The sequence below is a fragment of the Strongylocentrotus purpuratus genome, unplaced genomic scaffold (genome assembly GCF_000002235.5).
Source record: "Strongylocentrotus purpuratus isolate Spur 01 unplaced genomic scaffold, Spur_5.0 spur5_scaffold_9, whole genome shotgun sequence".
NCBI lineage: Eukaryota > Metazoa > Echinodermata > Echinoidea > Camarodonta > Strongylocentrotidae > Strongylocentrotus > Strongylocentrotus purpuratus.
In genome coordinates, this window is record NW_022145615.1 from 22573024 (window position 1) to 22586902 (window position 13879).

At 41.5% G+C, this 13879-nt stretch overlaps 1 protein-coding gene across 1 annotated transcript; it reads right to left on the reverse strand.

Moving 5' to 3' along the window:
* Window positions 1-306: 306 nt before the first annotated feature.
* Window positions 307-8844, reverse strand: LOC100893666 (tripartite motif-containing protein 59). Its single transcript, XM_030977140.1, has 3 exons — window positions 8483-8844; window positions 3766-5717; window positions 307-3295 (listed from the first exon to the last, which is right to left on the reverse strand). Exons 2-3 carry the CDS (start codon window positions 5628-5630, stop codon window positions 3130-3132), a joined length of 2031 nt encoding a protein of 676 aa, XP_030833000.1. The 5' UTR covers window positions 5631-5717; window positions 8483-8844; the 3' UTR covers window positions 307-3129.
* Between the last annotated feature and the right edge of the window lie 5035 nt (window positions 8845-13879).

Below are 13879 nucleotides of genomic sequence, written 5' to 3' on the forward strand. Positions count from 1 at the left end.
AAAATATATTGAAAGAAAAAGTAGATTTTAGGGAAAGGGGATGAGAGAAAGAGAGTAAGAGAAAACGTGGCAAATGGAGAGGGGGCAAAAGAGATCAAACAAGAAAGTGTGATAGAAAGAGAGAGAGAGAGAAAAGGAGAGTGTGAGAGAGAGAGAGAGAGAAAGGGAGAGTGTGAGAGAGAGAAAAAGAGAGTGTGTGAGAGAGAGAGAGAGAGAGAGGGAATGAGAGTGTGTGAGAGAGGGAGAGAGGGAGAGAGAGGGGAGAAAGAAAAAGAACGAGGTACATATATAATCTTTCTGCGATAATTTTCACACTTCACTTTCTTATTCACAATATCCAGGTCAATATCCAGGCACCCCATTGAGATACCAGTATACATATATATTGCTTAACAAACCATAGGATGAAATGGCGACACATTTTCGCAATTAAAATATCACATACTTGTTACATTATTGCAGACTGAATACCATGTACACCCGGTTATGCCTTTCCAATAACACTCAAACCGATACCACAACAATAACTGTACTTAATTGGCACCTACACAATCATAATAGCTACTCCAAATAACGCATAATTTCACATTTCAAGGATAACAAAATGAGTTCTGGTCACGCGATTACATTGTGAAAAAACTGTCTTTGTAGCGTTTGGAAAATGTAGACTATTTGGCACATAATACTGTGAGGTTTTGGAAATTATATAACATGTATAAGACAATGTCTTGCTGAAAGACAGATGTATTGAACACAGATATGTGTATATGGGACTACACAGACATACGGCATTACATAAAGGCTTGGTCCAAATGTTTCAGCCATTGCTTGTCGTATGTCGAATACAATGGCATTTGAAGAGTAGTCCTTTTCAGGTGATTTTGGGGGATATACTCCCCGAAAAACATAAAATAATGAAAAGCTAACCATTTACTTCTCACCTTTCCGCTTTCCAAAACTCAACTTTCTTATTAAAGCCAATATATTGACATTGTACTTCAGAAATCAAACACATAACAATCATTTTGCCCTCCCCTAGTTAATATATTAAGTCATTCTAGCATAAAATTAAGAGTACATCGAGTAATAGGAAATTTGCACCCCCCCCCCCTCCCCCACCCGCATTAATTTCAGACCTCAAAAGGCAGCTGAAAGTGTGATAACCTTTAGGGGTCTTGTGCGAGCAATTTGAAGTAAACAAATAAAGCATCCTAAATAGGATGACCCCTTTTTTTCTTGGGGGGGGGGGGGAAGGGGCATGGGACGGGTGGAAAATCTTCAAGGAATAACGCAACACAAAATGTAATATATCAAAAAGGGGGTTTTGATATCCCCCCCCCCTCCCTTCAGCAAGAGAATCTGGGATCCGCCACTTTATGTCACTGTTATTCCCCATTCGGTGAATTTTCGTGTGACTAAAGAAAGACATGTACTGATACTAATAATCCATATCATGAAATATCAGATAACTGAGTGGGAATTCCGGAATATCCCTGAATGGGTAATTATGTGGTCAACGTCATCCAATTAGAAACTTTTCATTGGCACGCGATGGTAATAGACAACAATTACTAGTTAGTTATTGATCCAAACCACAAACTGTGGAATCATAGTAGCGAAGTCCAATAAAATTGCAGATGTATATTAAGGCTATAGCAAATTGAAAATGAGTTTCAGGGCTGGCGGCGAAATTGCAATGAAGGAGATTCTGGTTCGTTGAACATGTATGTAAGAAATCATATGGCATTATCGATTTGGGAGGAGGGGGGGGGGGGAGAAGTCATGAAATAGAAAGTAATTCACGAACTCCCTGAAGCTTGCAGAAACTGACGTACATTTTAAAGCATTCCCTCGGATTAGCACAATCTGGTCACTACAATTCATTGTAGTCCCAAACTGTTTTCCAGTTTATTTTTTAGTTGTTTCTTTGATTTGGCACATTACTAATAAACATTATTTATTCTGTATCATAATATACAAGATTATAATAATTATCATTTATCAGGTGTCCATTCGTGTCTAATTAATTTCATAAGGAGGAGGGGGCGGTTTCAAGTTATTATTTTATTTATAGCAATGTAGTACTTATGCTAGTTAATAGCTGCTCTATCTAAAGGAATTACACAAAGGGTTCATATCTGTGTCATCTTTAGTATACAATGGGGATCCAGGGATGGGCCGAAGGGACCAGCCCTTTCAAAATCATATCCGAAAAATTCATCCTCTGCCCCCTCCCCTCTCCCTTCCACCCGAGATATAATAGCACTTTACAAATTATTTAAACAAAACAACTTTTGAAAATTACAAGATGGTAAAAAGAAAAAAAATCTTGTCACGGTTCTTCAACAATTAGTTCGGCCCTCCCTCCTTGACAACTTTCAGCCTCTGTATAGGTACCTATATAAAGTATACAGAGCCAGACACTCAACATTTAAATGTAAACAACAACATCGCTGATGTTGTTGAATATATCATTTCTTATAACCGTCCACTGGTTTATTTTGCAACTTTGTTTCCATTTGTGCGGCCTTCTCAATACATCGCACTAATATTATTGACAGTTATAATGATAAAGATAACGAGTAACAAAATGAGCCCCAAGGACAACTCTCAATAACAAACTCAAAGCGTATCTAAAAGGATAAAATATAGCTACTAAAAAGAGTAAAACCCCACTGCACATTGTTCAATTTTACTGCGATCCTATTTTTTGAGAAATCCCAACAGAATCACATGTACAAATTTAAGTAAATATCATCTTCACCATTGATGTAACAGTTATGAATGATAATAATTATGAATACAGGTAATTGTCATTTTAGTTCCACGTGATCGTTCCATTTGGAGTAAACGCCTTCAAATCGTAGACAATTGCACGACTGATCTGACGTCATTGCGATTTGGAGTCAATTTAGATTTTCCTGGATACAATGAAGTTAAGAATTTTCCGACATTTCGAAATGATCATCCATGTGACTATTCAGAAGATAACTACCTGTAATTTGATATGCCTGAATATTCATTTCAAATGCTATTTTAAATCCTTTCAAAATTGGATCGTAGTCTGGTCATACAATGAGCGAAGGGCTCAATTATCTATCGCATCGTACCCGGCATGGGTCACCAGATTTAGATCGAGCTGAAATCACGTCTCCGGAATAGCCACATGTTTGAAACCGTGTATACGGCAATGGTGTTGCCCTCGTCGTCTGCAGCGAGAAGGGGTGATGCACCATCCACGAGGTTGGCTGGCAATTCTTTGTCCTTGAAGACTACATCGTGTTGTGTCCCGAAACTGAACAAAAAATGGGAATGGTTGAAAATATTAGAAATTGTTTAAGATGACATCGGCTTTCATTTAATATGTCACATTTTCATTAAATGCCGCTACTATTTTTTCACCAAAGATATTTAACCAGGAAAAACTGAAACCGTTGAACAAATTTATTATTTTGGTATTAAATTGTACAGAATAAATAAAAGCATTTGGGCTTTTCGTATTCATGGGCGAATACAACTCTCCAATGTTTTTGCCTCACAATATATCTTATAAAGAATCAATAGTAATAGATGAAATAGCACTTCCACTGTATCATGCGTTCTAAGTGAAACAAAAACAAAATTAATATACCCATAGTTACTTCGGTTCTAAGCAACCAAATTATTGCTACCAACCCTGAAGCATAGGGTATTGTAATTATCCTGGAGGTAATTGCTTAAAACCTTTGCGACCGTGTGAATTTAGTAACCTAAATATGAACTCACCTGTCGTATTCAGCCAAAGATGTAAGTTGACGTCCATCATCCAAAACGTATATTCCCAAAGCGAAGAACAGTCCAACGTTGCTACTATTCCTTGCCTTTGATGCAACAGCGGCAGCCTGCCAGTTGTTCTGGACTACGACGTTTTCCCTCCGTTCCTCCACTCCAAATATCTTAACGGACACCCCAGCTTCATTCCAACGGCCAGAGCTTTTGGCACTTATCTGCTTTATGTTGCGACACACAACAGCCAGCTCCCCGCTACTGGTGAAGGTCATTTTGATCGGTGAAATGTCCGTCATCTTCTGGAAGGCAGTCGAAGAGCACCCGACAATTGTCTGTGTCGCTTGGTCTCCCACTATGACCACACCATCGTCATTGATGGACAGGGATGAAAGCGTAGACTCTCTGCCATTTTTCGGAACTTCAATCACACCCGTATATTTGCCCCATGATTGATCTTGGAAGACCCTGATACGGTTGTCGTCAAAGAGCACGTAACTCGTAGTACCTTCTTTATCGACTGCGATATCTTGCACATTAAGTCCGTTTTCGAAAGTGAAAACGTGACTTGCTTTTCCATCAAGGTCGATAGTACTGATTGAGTTTTTGGAGGAAACAACGAAAGACTCGAGTGCAGCATTGTAGCATATTGCTCGGAGTGGGTCATCAAGGTCGAGCCCAGACACTTCGATGTCTTCCCAAACATGTGGACGAAAAATGTCACCAAGTGAAGCGAGGGATTCTACATCTTTATCCGCTGCAATAGGGGTTAACTTGACCTTGTCAGCATATTGCTTGATTTGTTTCAGCACCCTGTCGGGGGTTACGTCTTCGTCTAAACTAGAGATGACGCTTTCGAGGTAATCATTGACTGCGGCTATTTCGGCATGCTGTCCGTCTTTGAGAGCATTATCACCGATCGATTTTGCTTCCAAAGTACGGGACTCCGTGTGCCCCAGAACTTCGTCCACTGATGCAATCTTGGTAAGCATAAGTTGTTGATCGTCATCAATCACCTTCACAAGGTCGTTATGTTTTTCAGTCATAACCCTGGTGACGGTTCGGAGCCTTAAATCATGGGTGCTTTTCAGTTGGTCTTTCATGGCGCCGTAGTGCCTTTTGACGCTTGCCCTCATTCGCTTCACTTCCCCTTGCTGCTCTTCAACAGAACTCCTTTTCTTAGACAATATCCCCACTGCTTTTACGATCCCCGCTTTCTTTTTCTCTGCAATCGACTCGGAGTTGTCATTGTGGCTCGGTTCAGTACAGCTATGTCCTTCGCGATTCCGATCCAGCATACAGCACAGGTCACACTGGTAGCGTTGGCAGGTGTAGCAGAAGCATATGGTGTCCAACCTGTGAAGGCCGCAGAACTGAGGATTCTCTGTACGCACCACCGTCACGTTGCCCTTGCGTAGATCCTTCAATGGGATGACCTCGTGGGTTTTCATAGCGACTAATTTGGAGTGAATCGAATGACAGTTGGCGCATATGAAATGGCAGCAGGAAAGGCAGTAGGAAACTACGACGCCATCCCGACAGTTCTGGCAAGTCATGGCGTCCACTTTCGAGTACCCAGCGGCTCGTTCTTTGATGCCACTCTTGAGACGCTCTACCAGCCTGTTGCTGGTGTAGTCCGTCAGTAGTGCAGCTACCCCGATCTTCCCCAGCATGGTCACCTTCCTGCACATAGGACAACTCATTGAAGTCTTGCCACCACGCCCGTATGTCTTGTCGCACTTCTCTAAGCATGCTCTGCAGAAGGAATGCATGCAAGATAAGAAGCATGCATCTGTGAAGTAGTCGGCGCAAACCGGGCATTCCAGCTCCTCCCCAATCGCTGTAATGAGCTTCGAATCAGCCATTGCGGCCTTGCGAAAGCTGACTACAGCTTGCTGTAAACGAGAGCCTTGCAATCTAAACTTTAGGAATCACAGGATAACGTCTGCTGTCTGCAAGAAAACCCGAGAACACTAGAATTTTATACGATTCTGGTCATGCAATTGCATTGTGAAACAAACGGTGTGGAATCGATCAGAAAAGGTCGATTATCGAGCATAAAAGTATTGGTGTGTACTGCAAGGTTCTGGAATCATCCAAATGATAAGAAATTTGGCCCAGTCTTGGTAAAGTTACAAGCAATGTACAAAGAAAGGTGTATATGGGGCTACACGAACATGTGGCAAATCCGTCCCGATTGTTATGCTGTTACATGCCATATTTAGAATATGAAAGTATTTGAAGAGCCATGCTTTTCAGGGAACATGTTTAATCTGATGTTCTTCCACCCTTGCATAATAACAATGATAACGCTCACGAATTATTTGTCACCTCTTCCCAGAAATCAACCTTCACTGTAAAGGCATGTTTCATTATTTTCACACAGTTATGTGAAACCAGTTAAACTCTTTTACCACTAACGGAAATTCATTATAAGTTTCGATACAAAATAATGAGAATTATATTGGTGGAAATTACAGTCAAAATTTTGTATATCATCATGATTACAAAAATATCAACGTATGATAAAGGAAAAGCTACAGTTCATTTTCACTAAACTTGTGTATGGGGGGGGGGGGGGAGCTGCCCCTAATCCATCTGATTTGGATACGCTACGTGCTGGTCAGTGGCAACGTATGCACTGTAAATTGAGACGATAACCAGCTGTCCATTTGGTATTGGGTGTGAAACCGTGCACGAACACCGCACATGATTCAAATCAAGCATTGAGGAAGTGGGAATATGGGAGGGGCGATTCGTTTTGTTTTCACAGTGCCTTCCTCCTCCTCTTGTTCTTCCTCTTCTTATAAACACAACATCTTTCTTTTTTTTTGCTACTCGATTGAGGGGGAGGGGGGGGGGGGGGGGGTGATGGGACGCGCCGCCGTTGCTACCCTATTAATTATTAACATACCCTAAATGCATATCTCAGTCACACCGCCCGAGTGATTCTTCACCGACTCCAAATCGACCGTTTCTTGGTCATTCAATTTCAGGTTCCGCTGTACAATTTTGTACGGTCAGGGAATGCGTTTGATCACATCTGAAAATTAATCGCAACTGTGTACTTAATAAAATAGTTGCAATTAGTTTCAAGTTGCGATTGCATGATTCGAATTAATCGCAACTCTTTATGAGGCAGGGTCCTGTTGTCGATATCTTTGGTGTAACTGGGTTAAACAAGCTGGCACATTTCTCATTAAAGCTGGTCTAATTCAGCTGTCTCATGACTGGGTCTCGTGACAAAGAATTTACTATAACCATGCCCCAACAGACTTCCTTTCCACTGATTGTTTGCTCTTTTTATTTGCTTTTGTTTGCTTTTCAAAACCATTCAAAACATGTTATTTGAATACAATATAAATAATTGTGCAACACATACATAAGCCTAGCCAAGCGTAAACTGGTTCTCAAAATTAGGGGCCGGGGGGGGGGGGGGGGCGCTATGCGTGGAGTGTTGAAGGGGAGTGCCCCTCCCGGTTCGGTGTAAAAATGTCAGAGGTAAAATTTATGAGTGTACATTCGTTTACCTCTCGCATTTGTGTCTCTTCCATTTGTACCTCTGGTATGTTTACCTCTGACGCTTTACGTTTGGCATTTATTACCTCTGACATTTTACCTGGCACTCCCCCCCCCCCCTCCCCAGCCCCTCCCCCCTCCCCCCTCCCCCCTCCCCCTTCCTCCCCACAGTATCACCATAAGGACTCTCAAAATCGTGGCTGTTAAGAATAGGCATTTTAAAGCATTGTATTGACCCCCCCCCCCCCAGCACCTTTTAAAGTTGTGTGTGCAAGGCGGGTGCCCCCCCCCCCCTATGAGTGCACTATCATAGCCTACAATATTCTAAATTCACAGTTACCTGCACAATCGCTGTCACAGTACCTTGTCCAATTACGCTTACAATACAGCCGTAGTGCACAAACTAATTATAATAGCAACGTATTGACTTTGCATATTGCATAGCTGTACGTATCATCGTGTCAAATTGTCCGTGGACGAATGGAAAGAACGCGGAAACTGAATGCCTAAACAGAATTCCCACGGTTTGACCATGGACCTACTACGTAGTAGGTCTATGTACTATGAACATGACTGACAAAGAAAGCGGACAAAAACAAAATATACAGTTCCTCAGGTAGACAAAGAAACATCCCTTCACTGCTATTATGTAAAAATGTGAAGGAAAGGAGTCACATGCATATTCACCTTTTTACATAATAGCAGTGAAGTGATGTTCCTTAATATTGTCTACCTGAGGAACTGTATATTTGTTCCGCTTTCTTTGTCCGCCATGTTCATAGTTTGGTTTTAACCATTGGTTTGTTTGTTTTATTTCCGAAAATCATCATCAAAAACAATAACACAATATAACAAAATCAAAGACTTATATAACAATGATAGAATGATAAAACGGTTGGATAGTCCATTTCAGAAAAAAGACAACGTACATAGTATGTATACCTAAAACTGACATTCAAATATGTACTGTATACACTAACCAAGGAGTGATATCAACTCCCTGCTCTGACTGTGTACTGGGACTGGGCATCATGCACGCTTCCTGATCCAACAATGAATGTTTTAACATATCATTATGTATTACTATACGGACACAATCAAAGGCGAATACGCTTCAATAAATGTTGATTACAATTTAACGTATTGGGTATTATCATGCAAATACAGGCCCGTGAGTGACATAAAGTATCATAATTACCTGTGTGATAACTGCAGCGTCCGTTCTGCTGGCCTAGCTACAGTATGATGATAGTTGATGTAGGCCTACGTGCGCTGGATCAGGGCAGATCGAAGCTACCCTACCACAGCTTTTGCATGGTGACTAGCAAATGACAATGGAACCAGTTTGTTTTGCTACGCGGAAAACCTTTGTTATATACATGTATGAATCCGCTTGGAAATCTTGTGGGAGTCATTTATTTTGTTTAAACCCTGCAGGGATACACCCACTTATTTGCGAGTTGTCATGGCGTGATCATGGTTTCGATTCAGCCACGAATAAGGAACTTGAGTGGTCCGCTTTAGTCAGTTTCGTGACAAATCGAGACCCATGCCAGGCGAGGCCAGTACAAACACTGGTAACACCTTGTCCATGCACCAGCGGGTACTTCGGAGGGGGATTTCCCTAACCTCGTTCACATTGCGCAAGATGGCGTGCTATACCATAACTTTAAAAAATTGCGGTCAGGTCGGTTTTGTTCTGTAATGGAATGTGATTGCAATCCTCTACTGATTGATGAGATGGCGGGTGTAAGGGCAGATCCCCATCGGATTTAAGGGGTGGGGCGAAACAACCCCTCCCATCCTAATATGAAAAGAACATGGAAAAGATGTGTATTAAGGGCTAGATATGTCAGTATTTCGCGGGAAATACCAATCCCCAATCTTTTTTGATTCCCAGGAATGAATGTTTTAGACATTTTTTTTAATAATTTTTTTTGGAGGAGGGGGGGGGGGGCGGCTACAAAAGAATATTGGTTAAAAAGTTGCACCGTTTGCCCCCCCCCCCCCCACCCTCTCGATTCTTTCTGATTGTCCCCGATCCGCCCCGGATGTTGGTAAGACGCCATGCATTCAGAGTTCTGGCGACAAATTGTACTGGTATTTTAGCTATGGCGTAATTGTATATAAACTGATGCCCATACAGTAGGAGCATGCTTTCTTTCTTTGTTTAAATGATTGTGACGGTGAGATTAGTCACGAACAAGGGTAGGAAGAAGAATATCAGAACTATATGGGCAACATGGTATTTTGATTTGTGCACGTGGCTCAAGAAATCCCCTATGTCATCATAACAAATTATTGTAATTCATAATTATCATCGGAGTGTATTGCGTTGCCTAGAAATAGTCCACTAACAAAAGAAACAAAAACCGCAAACAATGGCTTTCCACGGACCTGTATAGCTGTCTCCATGAACGTTGACAAAGTGTACTAAGCGTTTATTTGCATTGATCATAGGGTTCGGCTATTTGCCTTTCGATATGAGAGAGATTCAATGTTTGAATGCATTTAGGGAAATTGATAATAATTAAAAGGTTAAACTATTTCAGGACATGATTCTGAACTTTATTTGTCTCCGTACCTTTCCTCTTCTCTGTTTGTCTCTCACTGTCTATGTCCCGCTTTCTCTCTCTCTCTCTTTCTCTCTCTCTCTCCCTCCCTCTCTCTCTCTCTCTCTCTCTCTCTCTCTCTATCTCTACCTCCCATCCTCTCACCCAAGTGTATATCTCCTCTACACTCTCTCCTTTCTCCCTCCCCACTCACATCCCCCCCTCTCTCTCTCTCTCTCTACCTCTGTCTCTGTCTCTCTCCCTCTCTTCTTTTCTTCTTCTCTCTCTCTCTCTCTCTCTCTCTGTCCCTCTCTCTTTCTCTCACCCCTCTATTCCCTCTAACCCCCTCTCTCTTCTCTTCTTTCTTCCCACCCTCCCCCTTATATTTCTTGTTCTTTGTCACAGAATAACTTATCTATGTCATCCCAAAGTTTCAGTCTTTCCTTCTGATATGCATGAAGTTGGGTAAGCGTTTTTTATCCGCTTTACAACTAATCCAAAGAGGGGTCTATAATTATGCGTGTCTGCAATGTCAGTGTTTCTTGGTCAACAAAATGGTCACCTTCACTACACGAGTTTTTCATCTTCTGTATCCCAGGCACACAATATCATTGAGAAAAAAACAGGAACAAGATGTGTATGAAGGGCTTGAAATTTCAATATTTCGGGGGGACCGGGAATGAATGTTTTTGTATAAATTTTTTTCTACTGAGAGAGAATGGGGAAGGCATATACAAATCCGTACTGATGTTTATGCTGTTACATGCCATATTAGGCATTTGAAGAGACATGCTTTACAGGAGACATTTTTTATCTGATGTTCTTCCACACTTGCATTATGACAATGATAACGCTCACAAATCATTTTCACCTCTTCCCAGAACTCAACTTTCTCTTTAAAGGAAAAAAAGGTAGGAAAAAAAATGTCATAACTAAATGGGCAACAGTGAAATCCCCCTAGGTCAACATAAAAAGTGCATGTGCTTTATTAATATCGAAATGTTTTGCGCAATGCTTGGAAATGGGGGAAATGGTCCACCAAACAAAAGAAACAAAAAACACAAACAATGGCTTTATATCTGTCTCCATGAACGTTGACAAAGTGTACTATTCGTTTATTTGCATTGATCAGAGGGTTCGGCTATTTGCTTTCGATATGGGAGAGATTCATTGTCTGAATGCTTTTTTAGGAAGGGAACACATTAATCAAATATCACATTACTCTCCTCCGAAATTAACAAAAAGTAGAAACAAGTGTTGAAATACAAAAGTACACATTTCATGATAAAAAAAATCATTATCAGATGTGTACCGAATAAAAATGAAACGGCGCACAGATTAATATATAGTGTAGTCTATCCCGGTAACAGAGAAGTCGATCCCAAACCCCGATTTTTGTTGGGGGGGGGGGGGGTGGGGTCAAATGCCTTATTCCAACATTATAGCAATGGCAACTGTGCCTTAATTGCTAGGTTCTATTAGTTCTTTCCAGGCAAAATGTGTCTGAATTACATGGGTGGGGTGGGGGTTAGAATAAGAATATCCTGATTAACTGACCCATTGTTATTTGTATTGTCTTTTTATAAAGCAAAACAAACGGAACAGACAAAAATCCTATGTCTGGTGACACAGATTTCCAAGGGAAGGGGGGGGGGGGGCAGGCGATGGCCCCCCTTATATAGGTTCGCGCAGAAGATACGGCAATAAGACCCCTTCTCACTCAGTTTGCTGGACCGATCTATACGCCAGATGAGACATGTGATGCAATGCCCAATTGTCTCATATAGTTGAAGTACATATATTGAAGTACGATGGGGAATCCCGAGTGCAACAATGTCCTCTGTGAATGCAGATTACACGATCCGTATGACTGTCGCGTATCGCCTTATAAGGCCATTATATCCTTATTATTTTTTTGTAAATAGATATCTCTAGGATTTGCTGTGTATAGATACATAATGATATTGTCATTTGTGTGCCAAAGCATCAGTGAGTATGAACTGATTCCTGTAAGCAGGGCGTTTTCACATACTGTAATCGCTCTTAAAATGTGGATAGTGTTGTACTCCAGATTTTCTGACAAACAAGACAAAAAAGAAAGATAGAAAACAAAACAAAACGGAAAGGTTATCCCATTTGGGTGGGGGTGCCTCCATTGTGAGTGAGTGATATACATATATTCTTTACATTAAGTATCAAACGCAAGAAACTGTTGAAATATTGCGCCATATACAGTTGAAAAAATTACAGGGGTGGGAAATGAGCATATCGGAGGAAAGGTGGAAGTAGCTTTTATTTAACCAAACGATGAAATTCGCGGATACCAATTATAACAACATATGACGATGAGATATGTTTTCAAATGAAATAGTCTAGTCTTACAGGTGATAACAAGAGTCATATAGACGACTGTAACAATGAAAAAACACGATTGTATCAGTCACATCTTTGAGATGATAATTCAAGATTCAAATGATTTTATTTATCATGCAATTCATCGGAGGCTGTTTTACAATACGTCTTGAAAAGAAAGTATACATAGAAAATTATCTGATGGATATTTTGATGATTTGAGATCGGTGACAGGGAACCAAACCATGGGGGGGGGGGGAGGGTGAGTATTAAAGGCCACCAATAATGATAGCAGATAGCCTTATGTAGACCAGGGAGTTGGAACTACCTGTGTATACCATGCATGTTTTCATGGTATTGACCGTGACCAGAGTCATCTATACACAGAATTTGGCCAACTTGATTTCACTAAGTCACAACATGGCGTATATTCTTTTGTTTTGTGCTTGCCCAACATAGCAGTAGTCTCCATATTGTGTCCAACTCGAACCGGGTTGGCCAAACACTTTGTATAGATGGGCCTGACAGTGATTTGTGGATGGCGCCCTCCTCCGGCACTGAACAGAATAAACCCTGTCACAGTGAAAGGGCTTTAATAAATGCCTCCCGCCTCATCGAGTGGTTATGTGAAATCTGATTTGACTAACGACATGTTTGGCATGGCAAACACATACCAAATAAATTCAATTTAATAGAATATGATGTTATTCATATTGTTAAAGTAGGCATTCCTACTTGTCTCGTTAAAATGTAAAATGATGACAAAGTATAAGGACCTTCTCTCTCTCTCTCTCTCTCTCTCTGTCTCTCTCTTTCACTCTCATTTGACGCGTTCTACAAAATTACTTTCATCTCTCTGTCAACTCTCTATTCCTATAATTATTCATCCATCTCCCAAATATGACATGCAACGATGCGGTTCGACGACCCTCTATCTCTCCATCCAGGCACCAAGATCGGGTGCAATGATCGGTGACCCCTCCCCTCTACTTATCTATCTCCCTTCTTCTCTTTCTCTATAGAATTCTCCCCCACCTCTCTCTCTCCCCCCCCCTCTCTCTCTCTCTCTCTCTTTCTCTCTCTCTCTCTCTCTCACTCTCTCTTTCTCCCCCTCTCTTTCTCTCTCTCTGTATTTCGTCTCGTTCTCTCTCTCTTTCTCTTTCTCCCTTTCTCTCCCTCTATCTCTCTCTCCCTCTCCCTCTCTTTCTCTCTCTCTCTTCCTTGTCTACCTGTCCTTTCAATCCCTCTCCCCCTCTCTCGCTCTCTTTTCCTCTTCCTTGTCTACCCCCTTCTATCCCTCTGTCCTTTCAATCCCTCTTCCCCTCTCTCGCTCTCTTTTCCTCTTCCTTGTCTACCCCCTTCTATCCCTCTGTCATCTTCTCCCGGCCGTCAATGATCCCGGTTCGCTGACCAATCCCCTCAGCGGCAGACACCACGCTCGGGTGCAACGATCGGTGTCTTCACGGGTATCAATCAACCTAGTGGGCTGCCGGTCCTCATAATGGCTTCTTAAGACAGTCTGATACCGGAGCCATGCTGGCAAAATAATGCTCTCTTGATGTCACAAGAACAAGTGATGTTGTGGAGACGCACGTGACGTTATCTTTTCACGTCGTGAAGGGGAGGTGACGATAGAGCATTGATCTTCATTTAGACGATTTTTTTTCTTTTTAGAACACGTCCTTGTCCTT